Raw genomic sequence first — 20,038 nt, 5'->3', positions numbered from 1 at the left:
CTGCCCATCTCCAGAGGGAACAGCCCTACCCTGGAAGGGGCTGTGGGTCTGAGCCTCTGTCCCAAGGCTGGGTAAAGATTGAATTGAGTCAAGTTGAACAAAGAGTGAAGTTTGCCCCTTGCCCCCTCCTTGCTCTGCCACCACCTGGCTCTGTAACCATGGATGAGTTACTTAACCTCTCTGAGCTGCAGCTTCCTCATCTGTGCAAGGGATTCTTCTTTGGGCCTCTCTCTCTCCTTCCAGCTTCGAATGCCCTTATAGTCTCTACCTTGAGAGACTTGGGTCCTCCAGACCCGCTTACTCTCCCTGCTGCTCTCAGACACCCTCCTGCTCTCCTAAGCTTGGCCAGGAGAGGGACTTTCTTCCTAAAATCAAAGAGAGCCTGTGGTGCTTGAGCAGCCCTCTCCATCTGTCAGAACAGCCTCATGTCCACTGAGCTTGGTGGGATTGAGGATACAGTCTCCCACTGGAGACACCATTCCTCCAAGTGGCAAAGCAGAACTCCCCATCACCTTACTCTAACAACTCTTCCTTCCCCGCCTTCCTATGTGTTCTCCAGCTTCAAGTGAATTCACTCCACCTGTGCACGTATGTGTGGAGGGAGGAGGCATTTTTAAAAGATCAAGGAAGGATGGTGCTTGCCCCAGGAAAAGGAACAGTTAACAGACAGGCCAGCCAAGCTAAAGGTTATCCTGATGGTGGGGGAGTGGGTTGGGGCAGGGACATCTGCTCTGTGCCAGGAGCCAGGAATGGGAATACAGAGCTGGAAAAAGACAAGGTCCCTGCAAGGGAGATAGACGCATAGGCAGACTGTGCTGGAACAGTGCACCACCCTCCCAGTCCTACCTGTCCAGCAGGGCCTTGTAGCTGAGTACACCAGAGATGAGGCTGGCTGCAAACCTGCAGGGAGAAGGGAGGCCTGAGCCCTTCCTCCCAGGGCCTGGCTTCCTCCCTCCCTCCCTCCCTTCTGCCTCCCCTCCCTCCCTTCTGCCTCCCCTCCCTCCTTCCCTCTTCCTTCCACCTCCTTCCTCTTCCCTCCCTTCTCCCTCCCTCCTCCCTCCCTCATCCCCACTGCCAAACTCTGTGATCGCCCATTGTATGCCGCCCCCGTGTGCACTAATCAGATGTGGTTCCTGCACTAATCAGATGTGGTTCTTGCCCCCCAGCCCAATGCCGAGAGCCCACCACAAGCCTTGGATTCAAAATGGTCCTTTGGTGAGAACTGGGAGTCGAGCAGCTCTTGGGGAAGGGAGAGGAAACTGGAATCACCTTGAAGAGGAGAGGGAGCAGAGAGGGAGACGGAAGCCAGGAGAGGCCACAGAGCAGGCCAGAAGGGGTGGAGGGTGAAGGGTGGAGTTCTTCCTTGGAAAGGCCAGCCCTGGGGCTGGACAGGGCAGGACCCCTGGCCTTGTGGAAAATTTTCTCCTGGGAAAAGCCAGTAATTTGGTCCCTTTCCTCCCACCCCCCGGTACTAATGAAAAGGAAATCGAGTGCTTGGGGAAAGGCACTGGAGAAACGAGCAGCGGGAACTGTCATACCAGGATTCTGGGCCTGGCTTAATTGCACCAGGAGGAAAATACCCCCTCAGATGCAATTGTGAGAACTGTTTTCAGAAGTCATTCATCTGTCCACACCTTCCTTCTTCCCTGGGGAGACCCCAGCTACAGTGGGAGGGAAGGCTGGCCAGCTAGTAGGGTGGGGTGGGGAGGTCTTCCTAGCATGGCTAAGCCCTGCCCAGAGGAGAGGTGGGCCCTGCCTCTTGTCCTCGGGCCACTTTGGTCTGCCCTCCCTCTAAACTGTCCCCACCATTTGCCCCACTCAGGTCTTAAGACCAGACTCTGAGAGACTCCAGAAGGGAAACCCTTTCTCCCTGCACCGATCCTCCATTGTCATTAGCGGCCAGAGGCCCTTCCAACGGCTCAGTGAGCTCTGAAATTACAGCAGATGGCACAGGCTCTGGCTGCTGGCAGGGAGGAATTGTTTCCAGCCTTCTGGGGCCTCTGTTTAGAGCTGGGGGCTCTGGAAGGAAGCAGAGGCCCTCTCAGACAGCCTGGGGCAGTGTTTCCCAGGAATAAGTACTGGCGTGGTCCAGGGACACATGCCTCCTCCCAGGGCCTCAGCCAGGTGGAGGCTGTGGGGATATTTGGACCCATGACCTCCATGAGTGTCCATTCCACTGCAAGATAAATATAGACTAAGGCTAATTGTGTGATTGTCACTCGAGTGCAGCCACACCTAACCTTGCTCCCCACCTGATGGCCTGGACGTCCACTGTCTCGGGGCATTTGGCCCCAGGAAGCTCAGCCAAGGCTCCAGCTTTGGCCTTTCTTTGCTGGCACTGGGGTAAGGGCCCCTGCCTTGGGTGGGTCCCCAGGTTATGAGCTAGGAGCACCAAGGCCTCACCTCAGCTGGTCATCGGTGCCAGGGAAGTGCTGCCGAGCAAAGATCACGGCAGGGCTGGAGTTGACAGGCAGGGCCAGGCGGTTGTTGAGATACATGTCATTCAGCCAGTACTCAGACACCTGCAGGGGAGGGCAGGGAAGGCCGTCACATCCCTCCAAATAGTCCCATCCTGACAGCCCCGAGAGAAAATCGGGACACTTCACCAGAGCATTAATTCATTCATTCCACAAATATATGCTAAGCCCCAGGTATGTGCCAGGAGCTTCCCAGTCCACCAGGCCTGTCCTTCACCTTTGTGCCCTCCTGTCTCCTTTCTTCTGTCCCAGTCCCCATCCTGGTGGCTTGGTGCTACATCGCTGTCCTCTGCCTGTCCTTACAGGTGTCTTCTTCCTGCCTTTCACACTTTCTTCTTTCCTAATGCGATCTCTGTCCTCATCTGTCCCCATTCCTGTCCCCGATTTGTCCTCCTCTTTCTCTATCCGTATTTCCCATTCGTCATCTTGTTTGTTTCTCATCCTTGTCCCTTCCTGTCCTCCAATCCATGCCACCTGCCTGTTCCCACACCTATCCCCCATCCCTGTCCCTCGTCTCTCCTTCTGCCCTGTCTTTGTCCCCTACCTGCCTCTCACCGAGATCCCTCTGTCTCCAGGTCTGCCTCCAGCCCCTCTTCTATGGGTTCCTTGTCTGCCCCTCTTACCCAGTTGGCTGTCTTCTCCTGCCGCTCCAGGAGTTTCTGCTGCAGGGTCTCGCCGAGGCCACCAGGGGCCCCAAACCGCTGCACAATGGCCTGGCTCTTCCTGAACTGCTCCTCAGACACCAAGTGTCGCATGCACTGCAGGTACGTGGCCAGGGTCTGCTGCAGCGGGGGCACGGGCAGTTTGGGCAGCCCCTGGAAGAAAGGGTTCATAGGCATTGTGCCTCTAGTATGTGCGCCCCATGCCTGTCCCCAAGTTGGTCCCTAGTATCTGTATCGTTCTGCCCCTGTGTTGTTCTCTACCCTGGGACCCCTCCATTTCTAGGGCTCAGCTCAGCAAAATTATGAATTTAGGAAGTTCCTGTTTGGCGTCCCTGACCTCATTGTGCTCTGTCCCTAGAAAGGGATAAAGTGCAGAGGAAAATACGGTGATATTGGCATCAGACAGACCTGGGTTTCTACCCTGACCCTGCCGCTGACCAGCTCTGCAAACTTGGGCAAATCAGCCTCCCTCTGTGCCTCAGTTTCTTCCTCTGTAGAATGGGAGTAGTAACCCCTATCTCTCATAGGATCAAACAGAAAATAGATATGAAAGTGCTTTTAAGCCATAAAGGATGGACCTAAGATGAAATAGTCCTGTTATTGATATTGTTGGCTGCTGGTGACTCTTAATTTAGAGATTGTTCCCAGCTGGGGCTCCAGAATCTGATTGATCTCTGGACCTGAAGGGGGCACTCTTACGGAGAGATTTGGAAGGATAAAAGATGGTTTTGGATGAGAGACATAATTCAGTGCTGCCCTAATGACCAGAATTCTAAAAGAGGGTTCCTCAGAAGATGATTCATGCCCTGAGCTTCTTATAAGTCCCTCCTACTTATAAAACCCAGGCAGGGAATTTTGTTTCATGTGGGTGTTAGGGGCAGTGGATGTCCTTCCTCTCCGAATCTCTCCAAGCCTCTGCTCCTCATCCATAGGACATAAATAACAATTCCTACCTGAGAGGAACACAGAGAGAATTAAATGGGGGAACAACTGGCCTCAAATAGACACATCTAAAATGTTATGACCTCGCTATCTTATACTTCCAGAGGAATTCCCAAGAGGAAACCCATATTCTTTGGGGGCCCCAAAGTGTGGCTAGAGTCTAGGAAGAACCCCCAACTCCACCCTCCTATACGCATGCTGTGCCTCTTAGTTCACCAGCAGCGTTCACCACAGAAGGCTTCTGTGCGGCTTCAATTTTGTGACTTCCCATTTATGAATGAGGAAACTGAGTCCCAGAGAGTGGAGCAGCTGGTCCAAGGTCACATACAAATCTGATGGCAGACTAGGAGCTAAAATCAGTCTTCCATGTCCACTCTGCTTCTTTCTCCTGGGTCGTTCTCTCCCTTCCCTTTCACTCCCTTTTCCATTCGTTTCCTCTTCTTGTCCCTCACTTGGCCAGTGACAATAGGAAGGCAGAACTTATAATAATATTGCTAAAATTGTACAGTTTCTTCTCCTGTAAAAAGGTAGCAAACCCTGCCTTTCATAGGATTAAAGAGCTAATGTATGTGAAAGTGCTTTTAAGCCATAAAGGATAGATCTAAGATGAAATAGTCCTGTTATTGATATTGTTGTCTCCTGGTCAGTCTTAATTTATAAACTGTTCTCAGCTGGGGCTCCAGACTCTAACTGATCTCTGGACCTGAAGGGTGTACTCTTGTGGAGAGATTTGGAAGGATAAAAGATGGCTTTGGATAAGAGACATAATTCATTGCTGCCCTAATGACCAGAATTCTGCAACATGGTTCCTGGGACACACTGGTAGACAGTGAGGCACCTTCCTTCAGGGGCTTCTTTGTGCAGTGATGAGTTTCCATGAGACAGTAAAGGGTTCCTCCCCATAGGCTGCAGAGTGAAGGGGCCCCTTAAAAGCACCCTCTTCTCTGCCCCTGCTGCTGATGGATGAATGACGGCCCTCTGCCTGTCTGATCCTGCCTCTAGGGTTCACTTCTCTGGCAGCGGTGGGGTGTCAGTGCCAACTACGGGCTGCTCCTGCCCTGGGGAATGACGCGAGGATGGATCTGGACAGCATCCCAGGCTGCCCTGCCCAACCCCAGCGAGCCAGGTCTGGGCCCCCAACCCAGCTGATCTTGTTCTTCCATCTCTTGCGGTGGGGGGTGGTCTGTGTGATGGGTGGGTGAGCACCTACAGAAAGCCCAGCCCAGTTAGTGACCTGGCCAAAAGGGCCCACAAGTCTGGCTAGATCCTCTGCCAGACACTGCTCCCCTTCTTCCAGGCTCTGACAGTGCGCTGTGACTTAGCCTGGCTAACAGGGAATCAGCAGTGGGTAAAAAGGAATAAAGCAGGAAATCGCAGCTCAGACATCTCAACCCCCCAGGGATCCTCCCCAGACTCTCCTGGACTTCTGGCCCTGTGCTAAGGAGTGTCTTTGGACCTGGGAGTCTCAGATCAGTGCTCCAAAACTCCATGTTTCCTGGGCAGTTCATGTGAGTCAGATCCTGGGCTGGACTCAGACAATGGAGAAACAGAGCCTGCTCTGAAGGAAGCCACAGCCCAATGGGGTGGGTAGAGAAGCATGCCAGTGGACCAGAGGTGACAATAGATGTTTGTCAGCTGCAGAGGTCAGGGCAATGGAGTGAACAGCTTCTTGGGGAGAAGCCAGAAAATTCTGCTCAGGGTTTCAAATGAGGGCTGGGGGAAAGGGAAAGGGGGAAGGGGGAAGAGGAGTGGCAAAAAGACAAGTGTGGGAGAGGGGAAACACATGCAACCACCTGAAATCAGGTGTGTTGCTCTGCCACCCGAAGGCTGGCTGGGGTGGGAGGCAGGATGCCTGCCCAGGGAGGATGGCATTGTCTCAGGCCAGTGGAGAACATGGTGCCTAAGGCTCCAAGGCTGAACTAGTGATAGCAGCTGGAGCTGGGACTTGCAGGGCTTGGAGTAGGAATTCAGCCCCACCCTAAGGCAAAATCACTGGGCTCAAAGCTATCAGAAGTGGAAGCTGGGATGAAGAGAGGCCCTGGAAGGAAAGATAGGGCCTAGCCTGGCCAGGGGATTTGGAAGTTAAGCTCTTAGCATTTCCGTGGCACCCTGAGGCCCGTCTCAGCCCCTCCAGGCCCTTCTGGGATCCTCGGCAAGCTGGGGGTGGAGCTGTAGCCTGGGCCTTGTGCCAGTAGAGAGCAGGGCTGGGACCAGGCAAATGCTGGGGGCCAGTCCCACTCAGGACTGTTCTAGAAGCAAGGGCATGTAGGTGGGGAAAGCAGGGTTGAGAGAGGGCTCCAAAAGTCACTCACAGACTCCTCACTGCTGGGAGTTTTTGCTGCCATCTTACAGGGGACCTTTTCCAGGATGGGCGTCTTGGTGAGTCCTGGTGCAGGGATGCAGAGGTGTGGACCTGGGGACCAAGAAGTGGGAAGCATCAACACAGCAGCCACATAGGCCTGTCACAAACCCTCCACCTCCCGCCAACAGACCCCCACCCCAGCCCCATGAGGAGGCCAGAGCCTGACAGCCGTGTATAGGGGTCTCATTGCAGGCCTGGCCCCAGTCTCTACTTCTACCTGTACGTGCTGACCACAGTGTTCTCTCTGGGCCCCCATATGGGAGAGAGTGGTTCCTAAAGTGAGGGTCTGCTCTCATGAGGCTGTTGTCACCCAAGGCCAGCTGACCACCCTGGGGCCATCCAAATCCACCAGGGGTTGCTGGCAGAGTGCTGCCTTTGTTCCTGCCTGGAACCCAATAGATAAGTGCTTTGCCGATCAAACTCTCTCTTTCCCACTAGCTTCTCAAGGGTAAGACCATACCTACTGTGCTCAGTGCTTCATCTCTGCATCCCGGCCACATCTCTGGTGTGGAGTAGGGTGAATTCCCTCACTCCGTTGGTGGAAGGAAAGGAATGCATGCGTGGGTGAATGGAGGCCTTTAAGGCCCTGTGCTCCAGGATGCATCTGGGCTAATTGGGAGCCTGGCCTGTGGCCAGGGCAGGGAGACTCTGGGCCTGCTGGAGGGGTTGTGACCTAGGCAGTCTCGGATCTGCAGGCTGCCAGTGTAGATGCCATAGGAGTGCCCAGGGAGGTATGCAGGGAGGCTGGGCAGCCAGGGCCCCTAGGGGTCACCTGCCTTAGTCTGGGGAGAAGCAGATTAATTTTGAAGGTACAGTAGAAGTGAGCCAGGCCAAGAGGGCAAAGACTGTTATTATTAGGCTGTGGGTCACAATTGCTACCCTCTGAGATCCCCCTGAACCTAAGCCTCCACAGGCACATACTCATGTTTTCCACCAGCCCACCCTCTATTCTCTCAAGTCTAAAGCTGAGGTTTAGCTAATTTCCTCACCCCTCTCCCCACCCAACACCACCCCTACCCAGAGGCAAGCACCGCCCACGTATGGGCACCTGGCAGGGTTGTTGCCAGGAACAGAGAGTCCAGAAAGATGGATGAACCAGGCCCAAGGATGGAGGAGCCTGGGGCTGCCTTGCAGTGCTGGGCAGAGAATGTAAAGCCCTTGCTGGCACAGTGCAGGGACACTCTCCACAGGCTTGTTCCCAGGCCTCCCAGTGCTGTGGGTTCGTAGGGGCTGCCCCCAACTGCAAAGTGAAAGAGATGGCATCCTGGTGAGGATTCACCGGAGCATGGCAGTCTTTTGAGAGGACAGCAAGGACAAGGTCAGGTTGGTAAAGGCCCTACAGACCATGCAGCCAATGCATCCTTTTGCTCTGGCCCAGAGCCCCCCCCCCGCCCCCATTCGGGAGACACTAGTCAGGCTTCAGGGACCCTGAGCTTGAAGAAGGCAGAGCTGGGTGGGATGGTTTCCTGGTGGTCCCACCTGCCAACTCTTCTTCCTCCATCACTCCTGGGCAGATGCCTAGAGGGTGTATGTGTATATATGTCTGTTTGTCTGTGTTTTGTGCCTCCCACCCATGCTCCTGCCAGCCTGGCTTTCCAAGGGCTGCCTGCTCTGCCCCGAAGGACCAACCCCAGTCTGGCCGGTCATTCACAGGCTGTCATCGGCTATGTCCTGGCTCAGACTTGCCACCAGCCGCTGCTCCTCCTTCCCCACCCCCTGCTCCCGGGAGAAGCGGTTGCCAACCAGCAATTCAGGCGAGTCGGGTCAGACCCACGGACCCTCCGACTAGACACAGAAAGCGCGGACCTGGTCACTTAGCAGATGCTGGGCCAAGTGAAGTGAGAACATGCGCTTGGAGTCCCGAAGCCCTGATGGTTAAGCCTCCCCAAGCCCAGGCACCGAAGCAACGCAATCCTGCAGCTTCCTAGCTGACCCCCGACGGCCGCTGCTGCGCAGGACTCAGAGGACTCCACGAGTCCTGGGGCCTCTCGGCCCCGGTGCTGTCCCTGGATAGAGCCCCCGACCGCCGCCCTTGCTCCCGGCACCGCGCTCCGCCAGCCCAGCCCAGCCCTTCTTCTCACCTGCTCTCCTCGGCTCTGCTGCCTCGGCCGACGCTGCACCGCACCACTCAGGAGTGTGGGCGGGGGTGTGAGCCGGAAGGGGTGGGGGGCGTGTCGAAGCGCGGGGGTGGGGGCTGCAGCCTGGGTTCCCGGCAGGGCCTCCGACGTCGCCCGGGTCCCCGCGGCCACCCGACTGGAGAAAGCAAGCTGGCCGCACTTCTCTCCTTCCTCTTGTACCTCCTCCCTCCTCTCTCTTCCATTTCCCCCCTCCCCCAAGCCCCCCCTTCTTCGCGGTCCTCAGCCCCATCCCTTCCCCCGCTCCCCGCCCAGGGATCTCAGCTCCCAGCCCCCAGAATCTACCCGGAGGGCTTCCCGGAGGAACTCGGGCAACAAATTTAGGCTCTAGAAGGGGGCACAGAACACTGTCCCGCCCATGCCTCCTGCCCCTAGCTCAGCATTTCCCAGTCACCGCACTTCCCCAACCCCATTATTCCAGCCGTGGGGTGCTGCTGCTGAATCCTGGAGAGGGTTGGGTCTGAGGAAGTCTCTGCTCGCTGCCCTCCTCTCCCCACTATCCAGGCCAGTCTCAAACCCTGCTACACCATCTTTCAAACTAATAATAAGAAACAATAACTGGGATCAATATTCACTGCAGGACTTCTCTTTCTGTTACCATCCCATTCCTGCTGGCACTATGGGGTGGGGAGCAGAGGTGGGGTGCTACAGACTTGGGACAATCCTGATGGCAGACCTGAGGATGCTTAAGGACTGCGGCAAGAGGCAGGCTCTCCTCTCAGACAAAAGCATCCCCGACCCCAGATAGAGACCCCCACACAGAAATAGCACAGACAGACCGACAAAGGCAGACTCCGCCCAGGCACACACAGCCCGACTCGCAGATCGAGGACAGACATGCGCACAACAGCAGAGCAGACCCTCACAGGCGCAGCTAACACACAGGCGACCCTGACCAGCCGCCTCTTCACGCTGTGATGGGAAGACTCTGCCTCGATCATCAGACTACGGTCTTCGGGACATGGAGTGTTGCGCGAACGCTGGCTTGAGGCTCTCAGGGCTGGGACTAAGGATGGGAAACTTTCCTGACAGTCCTGGGCCGCTGCTCCCACTCAGGACAGGGTGGCAGTGGGAGTTGGCACCAGATCCCACACTCGCATCTCTCCCTTCAAGACTCAGACCCTCGGGACTGACAGGGACACAGCAAACACCAACCACGGCTCCCCCACTCCTCCTAGGACAAGTTCTCTAATGAACACACACATCACATCATACACACATTTCCAGAGGTCGGACTCTAAAAGATGGGCCGTTTTTCTTCCTCTGCCGGAATGCTCGGCTCCTACTCCTTTCTCAAAGCCTCAACGGGGCGGGATTCTGGTCTGAAGGGAAGCTCAGCCCGGGCACCTCAGAGCTCTGAGGCTGGTGTGGGGCGTGTCCTCAAAGGGCGGGGCCTGGCGTGCCCAGCTGGAGCGGGTCCTCAGGCTCCCCCGGGCGGCATCCCCGGGCTCTGCGCTGGGCCTGGAAAAGAGGGTCTATTCTGGGCTGAGGGGAGCATGGTGCTCCTTGGTGACCGTGGGTGACAGCCTTTGTTGGGTTTGCTTCCTTCCTATCCCCTTTTCCAGGTAGAAAAACAGCTACAGGTGCCTACGTGTTAGTTTGGCTCAGGTCTGGATTGGGACTTGGAGACCCAGTTCACCCTTCCCTCTGCTCTGGCCCTGCGCGCCTCCACGCACCCCCCACCAGTAAAGAGACTCGGCCTCCTGGGACAGACACAGTTTATTGATTTGGGCGGAGGCGCCGCGGTGCAGCGGCCCAAGTTTGGCACTGGGAGCAATGGAAGGAAGGACAGACAGATGCAGGCTCTACACAGGGGAGCCGCAGGTGGGGACTCAGGGTCCTCTTCACCTCCGCAAGGAGCGCGATGGCTTCGCTGGCCTCGGTGCTCCAAGCCCCATTGGACAAGAGAGAAAGGGATATGGAATGGGTCACAGGGAGGGGATTTGGGCAGAAGTCAAGGTTGAGGAGTGGCTGGGGTACTCGCTGGAGGAGGTGGGCCCTGAGCCAGAGCTGGCCAGTGGGCTTGCAGAGCAGCCCCCTTGACCCAAGGCGGGTGGGTGGGCTGGAGGAGGAGTGGGGATGCTAGCTGCGGGTGTAGTAGTAGTTGTAGTCGTCCTCGCACTCGTCAAAAGGGCCAGGCGGGCTGTGAGGCTCGCCGTCCTGGCCAGACACAGGACGCTCACGCAGGCGCACCGCATCGTACAGACCTTGCGGTGGCTCATCAAGCAACACATCGCGCTCGGAACGGGAGCGCGTCAGGAGGCCCACGTTGCGAAGCAGCAGCAAGACGGGAGCATAGAGCAGGTTGGCCAGTCCCATGCCAAGGCTGAGCTGCTCAAAGCCCAGCGAGTGCACAATGTGGCCTGCCACTATGGGCCCGAGCGCGTAGGCCACCGAATAGGAGATGTCGGCGATGGCGTAGACGCTGCCATAGACTGAGACATGGCGCACGTCCACCAGGAAGGCGAGCGTGGGCAGCAGTGCTGTGTCGACTAGGGCTATGCCAAAACAGAGGCCGCATAGTGAGACCACTAGCGGCGCGAAGGAGCGGCAGGAGGGCACGATGCACGAGCTGGCGCCGGTCACAGCCAGCCCAAGCGCGCCGTACAGCCACTGCAGGTGTGGGTAGCGCGCCGCCAGGCGCACGGTGAGGTAGACGCCCAGCACATGAGGCACGAAGGCCGGCAGCCAGGCCATGCCCATCTCCCACTCGGAAGCCGCCATCGTATGCTTCATCCACGTGGCAATGGTGGGCTCGAGGAAGGCGAGGGGAATGTTACAGGTGGTGAGCGCGCCGGCCACCACGGCAATGTAGGGGTCTAGCATGAGGCGGTGGATGGGAGTGCCCACTGGCAGGTTGGCCCGAGCCCGTGCAGCCGCCGAGAAGGGTTTGGCCACTGCCAGCAGCAACAGCGCGTCAAAGAGCGACACGGCAGCTAGCACCAAGAAGGGCACGCGCTTGCCGGCGAACTCATAGAGGATGCCCCCGAAGGGCGGGGCCACTAGGCTTCCGAAGCTAATGAAGGCCAGCGCCACGCCCAGTGCACGACTGCGCTCCGGCTCCTCGGGGTACTTATCGGCGATCATGGCTATGCCAGACGTGTCGGCGAAGGCTGAGCCCAGGCCCTGCAGGCTGCGCGCCGCGAACAGCGTGGCGTAGTCCTCGGCGAAGGCGAACAGGACTGTAGAGGCGAACATGACGCCCAGGCCGATCAGCAGCGGCACGTCGTAGCTCATGCGGTCGATGAAGGGCCCGCTCAAGGGGTTCACTAGCAGCTGCAGGATGGCCTTGGAAGCAAACAGCACCCCGATCTTCACGTCTTCGCTCTCCGTAGGGTAGCGGGGCCGAAGGGCTGAGCCCGCTGGCCACGCAGCTGTCGGGGACGCCGAGGTGTTGGCCGTGTAGGCGCTGGCATTGGCCGGAGTGGGCAGCGGCAGGGTGGGCTCCCACACCTCGGGAGTCCGGGTGGGGCCCTCGCCGCCCCCGCGCATGTGGGCGATGTAGTCGGGCACTATGGGCACGATGACCATGTACAGCATGTTGTCCAGTAACAGCGCCACGCACACGATAACAAGCACCAGGCGCCTCTGCCGCCGGGGCTCCTGCAGCGCCGCGCCCACCGCCTCCGACAGCTTGGTGGCCGCCGCCCGGGCCTGGCCCGCAGGTTCCGCGGATTCCATGCCCCCACCCCGATGCTCTTCCGAGGACGCCTCCGCCAGGGCCGAGCGCTGGCGTCCCGCAGTGCAGAGGCGAGGGCACGGGACTTCGGGGAGGCTGTCCTGGCCGAGCAGACCCCCCTGTGCCTCAGGTGGCCGCGGAGCTCATGGCCCAGCGTCCCGGGAAAGGAAAGGACTCCGTCCGGCGAGGCGTCGCAGCTACTCTTAGCCGATCCCTGGACCCGAGGCTGCTGGGCTCAGGGGCGGCCGGGAAGTCGGGCGCGCCGAGGGGCCGGGGCCGGAGACTGGGCGCACTTCGCCCGGGGCGCGCCCAGAGCAGCCCCCGCCGCGCTGAGAGGCCGCCCGCGCTGGCCGAGGGGCATGCTGTTGCCGCCCGCCCGCTTGCCCGCCCGTTAGCCCCGCCGCTGCGCTCCCCTCCCCTCGCGTCGGCTCTTGCCTCCTCCGCCGCCTCCTCTTTTTTTTTCCCCTTCCACTCGGGGCTGTGACGCGGCGAGTCCCAGCCCCCGAGTGGTGCCCGGGCCACTTACGTCGCTCATGCTAATGCGACGTCGGCGGGGCGGGGGCCGGGGGCGGGGCGTGGCCGGGCAGGGGTCCGCTCTCCAGATGCTCCAGGGCTGGAGGCCCAGGAAGGGCTCTCGGTGTGGAAGTCTTGAACCAGCCCCTGGGATGGGCGTTCCGCGCCGGTAGCTGGCCCTCTGCCCCCCGCCCCCTGCCTGCCCCCCGCCCGCGGTTCTAGGACTCGCGGGGTCAGCGCCCGCTCTTCTCCTCTTGGGGAAGGGGGCGCGGCAGCCGGTTCCTCGAGGCCCCTTGGGAGAGGCGGGAGCCAGAGGCTTGCGATCTCCGCTTCAGCCTGGACCTCGGCGCACAGCGAGCAGGAAGCCCCCGAGGTGAGCCGCCGCTGCGTCCATCTGTTCTCGCAGCTGGATTGTGGAGCCGCGTCCGGAGGAGCGCTGGACACGGACACCCCCAACCCTTTCTCCGACTCCGCCCCCTGGCCCCTTGCACACACACTCCCGCCAGGAGGGGAGGGGAAGGCTCAGCAACTGCCTGGCCTGGCTCTGACCCACCGGCCCCTCCGCAGAATTTCTCGGCCGCGAATCCCGGCAGGGAGCTTGTGGGGACTGAGGGCAGAAGTTGCCGCGCCCCCACTCGGGGTCGCGAATATTAGCCTGGCCGCTGCCGCCCTCCCGCACTGCCTGGCCACATTCCCCTTGCCTGGAATCCCCCTTTCTCCTTTAGCGGTCTGGTCCCCCAGCTCCGCCTCTTCTCTCCCCGCCGCCGCACCCCCTCCCCACTCTAACTCCTCCCAGGCACTCTTCGCACCCGACCAAGCCCTCCCTCGGCTCCTGTCAGCCTCCGCCCCCTGTTCTGCACACTCCCCCATCCCTCATTTTCCAGAGCCTCCTCCAAGCCCCGGGTGGGCTCTGGAGTGACTGTGGCTGGGGTCCTCTCTTGGAACTGTAAGAAACCCTTCTTGGGTGCCGCGCCCACTCCCCGGAGAGCGCCCAGCCGCTTCGCTGTCGTCAGGGGCTCCAGGGAGACTCACCTTCCTTCTGAGAGGGCCGCACCCCTTGAGGCGCCCGTGCTCAGCTGACAGGCTGAGCTGCCCAGGCTGTGCGCTGGGCCTGACGCGTCCCCAGAGCGGCGTTGACCCTGGATGGCACATGGAGCCCGTGTTCCAGTGGGCGGACTGGCGGGAGAGAGGCTCCAGGGCGGCTGAGGTTGGAGGTGGGGATTGTGTTGTGAGATTACGGTTTGCGTCTCTCTTCCAGAGTCAGAGGGGAGCCTTCCCATTTTTCTGGCCTCAAAAGTAAAGCAGCATCAGACGCAGATGCTTCTCCCATCGTGCCCCCCACCCCGCAGGAAGTGCCGCGATGCAGTGCAAAGAGTGTGGTCTTTCGAGGCAGACAACCAGGATGGCTCCCAGCTCTGCCACGTACTCATTAGAGTACCTGCAGGGAATTACTTTGCCTCTCTGTCCCTCAGTTAGTTTCTTTGTAAAATTTAATAATAATAGTACCTACTGCTAAGGGGGCCGGGCACACAGTAAGAGCAGTATAAGGACTTGCTATGTTGTTATCGTGTGTAGAATGTGCGGTTTATCCTCATTTTTCACTTGTGGGTCTTGTGAAGAACGGATGAAAGACACAGGGGGCACTTGGCTAGCTGGCTGATCCCTCTGGCTAGGTGGGCATTGTGACTCCAGGCTCTGTCTGGGTTGGTGGAGGACCCGGAGGGCATTGGAATGTCTCCATCTGTCCCTGAGATGGCTGTAGGATGAGGGGATGGGGACCAATGTGTCAGGGTGAGAGGCGGCAGCCTGGCCACCTGTTGCTCAATCCCTTCACCCACCCAGTCACCCTGGGAAAGGAGAAACTCATCCACTGAAGGGCTGCTGCCACCTGCTCTGCAGTGACTGAAGTGCCCTCTGTCTGAGGGAGGAAAAGAGTCCCGATGTGGGCACAGGCCTGGCCCTGGATGACCTTGGGCAAGTCACAGCCCCTCAGTGGGGCCCAGCCTCAGCCTCCGTCTGGTTCAGGTTGAGGTGAGAGCCCACTCACTGCAGCCCTTAGCAGAAGTGTGTGCTGCAGAAGACTCTTTGGAGTGGGCTAATTATTTTAAATTGTATTTGATGGCCTTTCGTCAGTACATGCACACTCTCCAGCACATCCCAATCTCGCCCCAGCTGACTTCACACACTTATGCCACTTGCTGGTTCTCCAGTCATTTCCGTTTGAGACCTCTGGGCTCTTCTGACTCTCCCATTATGAGGCTCTTAAAGGGGCAGTCTCCCAGCCTACAAAACAATTATTATTTATGCACATGCTGTTTCCCCTGTCTGATTAAAGAAAGGAGGAAGGAGGACTTGAAGGACAATTTTTTTTATGTCTAGTGGCTGAAGAACAGAGGAATCATAGAAGACAGGAACTTTCCCAGGGCCTTCAAGGTGCAGACCACATCTCCAGCCCTCTGGCCCACATGGCTGTTCCTGAGCATGAAGCCAGGTATCTCTGGGCTCATGACTAGCTCTCCAGTCCTCGGTTCCTGTATGGCAGGAGGCACACTCATTTATTACTTGCTTTGTGCCAGGAGTATTGTGTGTGCTGTTTTACTCCATTCTCCTGCAATCCTGGTGCAGTGTAGGTGCTATTCCCCTGGTCTTATCAGGTGAGGAAGCTGGGCGTGGAGATGCTGGGTGCTTGCCCAAGCTCCCAGCAGCAGATCCTGGAATTAAACCCAGGCTGGGGGACCTGTCTTGTGGTCCTCACACTGCTTCCCTATTCTCGGCACGGCGTCGTGCTCCTGCTGCTCCATCTCCAAGGTGGCCGCACGCTGGCAGTGTAGGGGTGAGGAGCAGATCAAGACCCATGGGAGGAGGAAGGTCCTGGGCTGGCTCCCTAAGGAGGCTCCAAAGACACTAAACTCCCTCATTCTCTAACTTTCAGATCAGAGGGCAACGCCCCCCCAATCCATCGTGGCTCCAAATACGGGGGTGCCGGGGTTGCAGGGAGGCGACAGGCCCCTGCAGCAAAAGGCTACGGGAGGGTCTGAGCCGAGATGGGACCTGGCAAAGCCTCTTCTCCCCGCCAGCCGCCGGGAGCTGTCCAGGGTGCTGGCCCCGGCCCCACCGCAACCAAGAAGCCTCCCACAGAGGCCCCGCCCCTCTGGCTTCCTCTTCACTTGAACGCTTGGTAAATTCCTTTCCGGACTCCTCTATCTGAGCGTAACTTGCAGGCAACAGAGAACTTCCTGTCCAATCCTGTAGGAGAAAACGGAAGCATTTTTCTCTCCTTTCTCAACCAGAAATAGCAGCTGTTAGGGCAGCGTTCATATCTGGTACTCAATTAAAGTTGAATGAGTAGAGGAAGGAAGGAACGTATTTACTAGACACATAGTAGAGCTTATAAGGCATCAGGCACCGTTCTAAGCATTTGATAAGCATTAACTCATTGAATTCTCTCACCAACCTTCATATTACTTTCTTATAGGCAAAGACACTTAGGTAAAGTAATGTATTCAGTCAGAGAGCTCACAAGTGGTAAAGATGGGATTCCCATGCAGGTGATTTAGTTCCAGCTTCCTGCTCCCAGCCACCATGTGGCCCTGCTGCAGGATGGCTAAAGACTGCGAGATAGCTCACTTGAACATGTCTAGCCCAATGCTTGATACCTAGTAGGAGTTTAATTGTTATTATTTTATATGGATAGGGACAAATTGGTGATTTCTAGCTGACAACACTTCTTCTCATTTTGTCCACAAGATACAACTGTGTCCACAGTCTGATGGACTAAAATTTCTTCCTTGCTGGATCAGTGCCCTGTCAGGGGAGGGGGGCTTGCTGGGGATGGGGGAGTCCTGGTGTGTGGGAGTTTGGGAGGGGTGGAAGGATAGCCATGCTGCACCAGTGCCTGGGTGAGGTCTAGGGGGTGTTTGGAGGTCTTGGGTGGGTTGTGGTGCTGGGGTGCTGCTGTGGATGGAGGTGCCAGCCCAGCCTGGCCTCATTTCTGAGAAGGTTATGGGGCCATGTCATTTCCAGGGCTTTGCCATTTGTTGCTTCCCTGAAACATCTGGTTCCAGAGAGGTGAAACCACTGTATTTCTGTGGAGAAGCAGGCTGGTGTTGGTGATGGCAGTGTGTGGGTGGGGCACCTGCTCCTGATTTATTATTTCTTTGTCTCTCTGGAAGCACTTAAGCACAGGCTTCGTTCCAATCGAGCTCATGAGCCTCTCTGGATTCCAGCACTGGGGGCTGGGGGTGCAGTTTGCTCAGGGCTCCATAACCCGTCCCCTGTGCACCGGCTCAGGCGGGCCTCAGAATCATTTAATTAATTTAGGCTTCCCCAGTCATATATTCTCAGATTCAAAGGAACAAAGTGGCCCCAGTCAGCCTTTCCCAGAAACCTGTGAGTGTGGTGGCTGGAAGCCAGAGGACTACGTGCCTGCCTGCCTGCCCTTGGCCAGCCTGTCCTCGGTGCCCAGACTTGCTTTGTGCACAACATAGCTGGGCTTCGAGAGGGAAAGAGACTGCAGGTGCTGCTTTGTGGGTGGGCCCCAGGGCTCCTCTCTACAGCTCCCAGGGACAGGACCTTGCTCACTTGCTTTTTTTCTGGCTCCCTGACACTAACTATGAATCATTCGTTGGAAGCATGGCCTCCAAATCCCTTTGGTTTCTGTTCTCTCCACTTTCTTTCCATCTCAATCCAATTAATGTCTCAGATTCATTTCCCTCCTCCATTGAGACCACTCCCTGCCTGCCCCCAGCCCAGATCCTACGTCTTCCCTCACAGTGGGACAGTTAATCCCTTCACTTGTCCCTTGCCTCCAGACCCTGACAATCCACCCCTGCAGGGATGCCAAGCTTCTTTTCTCTGCAAAGTTTCAGGCAAGCTTCCAGTCTGTTCACAGACCTCTCAGGGACCCCTGCTGCCTGGGACTGGAGTCAGCATCATCTCCCCACATGGTGGCCTTCCTTCCACAATGCCTCCCACCCTTCCCATCTTCATCTTCCCTTACAGGCCCCAGGAGCTCCTACCTCCACACCTTTCAATCAGTGTTGCCTTGGTTCCTGCCCAGTTTTGCCTCTCCTTGGTTGCCATATTCTTCCCTGATTCCCAATACATTGTGAACATGCCCCCATCCAATCAAATTTTCTACTCTTCTTCTGAAATGTATCCCACACAATGTTGGAGGTGTTCCCCTACACCTCAGAGCCCCTTGCAGACAAGATCTGTATTCTGCTTGTTAGGCATTCTGCACAGCACTGGCCATAGCATTTTGCATGAGAACTGATGTGTCAGTCGTTTTTAAAAATCCATCTCTACATTTATTAGAATGAAAATTAATCATGTAATTCATACATATATGCATTCTTTTCATAGAAATCAGAGCACCATGAAAGTTCTGAGTGGTGGTCACCTCTCAGATGCCACCACCCTTACTGTTTTGGTGTGCGTTTTCCAAACCCTTTCTAAATTTGTTTCCATACATACATATGAGCTCATATAAAATTTAACATAAGTGGCATTATACTTAAACAAGTACATATTCACATAAATTTCATTATATATGTATCATTCTGTATTTCTCTTGTTTTCCACTCAACATTATATCCATTTTAGCCTACATAGAAATAGTTGGATTTTCTCAGCTGCTGCTGCAGCGTATTTCTGGCTATGAACATGCCCCAGTGTTTTCAGCTGTCCCCTATGGATGGGCATTGGGTCAGGTCTGATTTCTAGGTGTTACAGTATTGAGATGGATTTCCTTGTGTTTGTGTGGAGGTGCTTCCCCAAGTGATAGAAAAACAATGGAGACTGCTGGGTCAATTCTAGCAGCCTCCACATTTTAAAGTTTAAGTCTCCAAATGGCCCTATAAAGTGGTAGTATAAATGTATCTCCCTTGTCCTCCCACAAACAGCATATAGGAGTATAGATCCTCCTCCACTTACGATGGGACTATGTCCTGATAAACCCACTGGAAGCTGAAAATATTGTTAAGTGGAAAATGCATTTAATACACCTAATGTACAGAACATCATAGCTTAGCTTACCCTAAACATGCTCAAAAAGCTTCCATTAGCTAACAATTGGGCAAAATCATCTGGTCACACATCATGGAGTATTGGGTGTTTTCTCTTGTAATTGCATGGCTGACTGGGAGTTGTGGCTCATGGCCTCTGCCCCAGCATCTTGAGAGTATAGTACAGCATATCACTAGACCGGAAAATATCAAAATTCAAAATCTGAAGTATGGTTACTACTGAATGCATATCACTTTTGCACCACTGCAAAGTTGAAAAATCATGTCATACCACGTGTAAGTGGCAGATGTTTGTACACAATTCCTCATATTCATGCCAATATTTGCTCTTATCTGTCTTTTTCCATTTTATCAATCTGGTGGGCGAAGAATGGTATTTATTATCATTTTAATCATCTAATTGTTTAATTGGCTGAGTACTTTTTTATATGTTTATTGGCCATTTGTATTTTCTTTTTTGAGAATTGCCTGTTACTTGTTTCTCTATTAGTCTTTTTCTCAACATTTTAAAACAGAATGTCTTTGCCCCAAATATTTACATTGTGGATGAAAATTATTGCTTCTTCTTCACTAGTAGATTCTATGGCTAATACTTCTTGGGCTGGATGAATTAGAGTGGATGTGAGGTTGCTGCATCAATTAAAACCCTTAAGAGCCTCTTCATCATCAATGGGAGATCCAGATTCTCAACATAAAAGATTGTCTATAATCTGTCCACCTCCATGCTCTCAATGTGATGCCTGGATTTGACTCCTGATTCCATCACCTTCTATCTATCTAACCTTGAACAAATTTACTTTCATGCTCTGGGTCTAGGGTCTGTTATTTAAAAAATCTTACAGAGTTGTCTCTTCTTTGCAAGTTTCTAACTCTGACCTTGTGCAAGTTACTTAACCTCTCCAAACCTTACTTACACATCTATAAAATGGGTGCATTGACAATACCTTGTAGGGTTTGGTATGAATGGAATGAGATTACTTGTAAAGTAAGCTGATCCTGTTGTAAATTATACCAGTTCCTGCCTTCCTGGATGACTCCTATTCATCTTTTATGGTCGAATTGAGCTGTGTCCCACCCCTCAACCCCTTTGTGTTATGGTCACGCATCCACTACTGTACTCATCACACTGAATGGTGGGGATGTGTTCACATGGCAATTTCCTCGCCCTGAATGCAGCCTTGAGGGTGGGGGCTGAGGTGGCCAGGCTCACTGCCTGGTACAGAACACCCTGAATCAATAACT

General features: G+C 55.7%; 2 protein-coding genes across 3 annotated transcripts in view; both read right to left on the bottom strand.

Moving 5' to 3' along the window:
• Positions 1-8,810, bottom strand: part of CHAT (choline O-acetyltransferase) — a 53,483-nt gene extending 44,673 nt beyond the window's left edge. The window contains exons 1-5 of one of the 2 annotated variants that reach the window (XM_016918274.4): positions 8,525-8,810; positions 6,394-6,494; positions 3,101-3,292; positions 2,404-2,522; positions 847-900 (exon numbers count right to left, since the gene is read on the bottom strand). In XM_016918274.4, coding sequence (XP_016773763.1) covers positions 847-900; positions 2,404-2,522; positions 3,101-3,292; positions 6,394-6,494; positions 8,525-8,810 — 752 coding nt within the window. Of the gene's footprint in view, positions 1-846; positions 901-2,403; positions 2,523-3,100; positions 3,293-6,393; positions 6,495-8,524 lie in introns of those variants that run through there. The other variant, XM_063781773.1, reaches the window with a different exon arrangement.
• A 1,453-nt stretch (positions 8,811-10,263) lies between these two features.
• On the bottom strand, positions 10,264-12,690 carry SLC18A3 (solute carrier family 18 member A3). Its single transcript, XM_001138996.6, has one exon. The coding sequence runs from the start codon at positions 12,257-12,259 to the stop codon at positions 10,661-10,663; it is 1,599 nt and encodes a 532-aa protein (XP_001138996.2). The 5' UTR covers positions 12,260-12,690; the 3' UTR covers positions 10,264-10,660.
• Positions 12,691-20,038: the final 7,348 nt, after the last annotated feature.

This window comes from Pan troglodytes, chromosome 8, assembly GCF_028858775.2.
Source record: "Pan troglodytes isolate AG18354 chromosome 8, NHGRI_mPanTro3-v2.0_pri, whole genome shotgun sequence".
NCBI lineage: Eukaryota > Metazoa > Chordata > Mammalia > Primates > Hominidae > Pan > Pan troglodytes.
The sequence above is the reverse complement of the archived record's forward strand: the minus strand, read 5'-3'. Positions and strand labels throughout refer to the sequence as shown.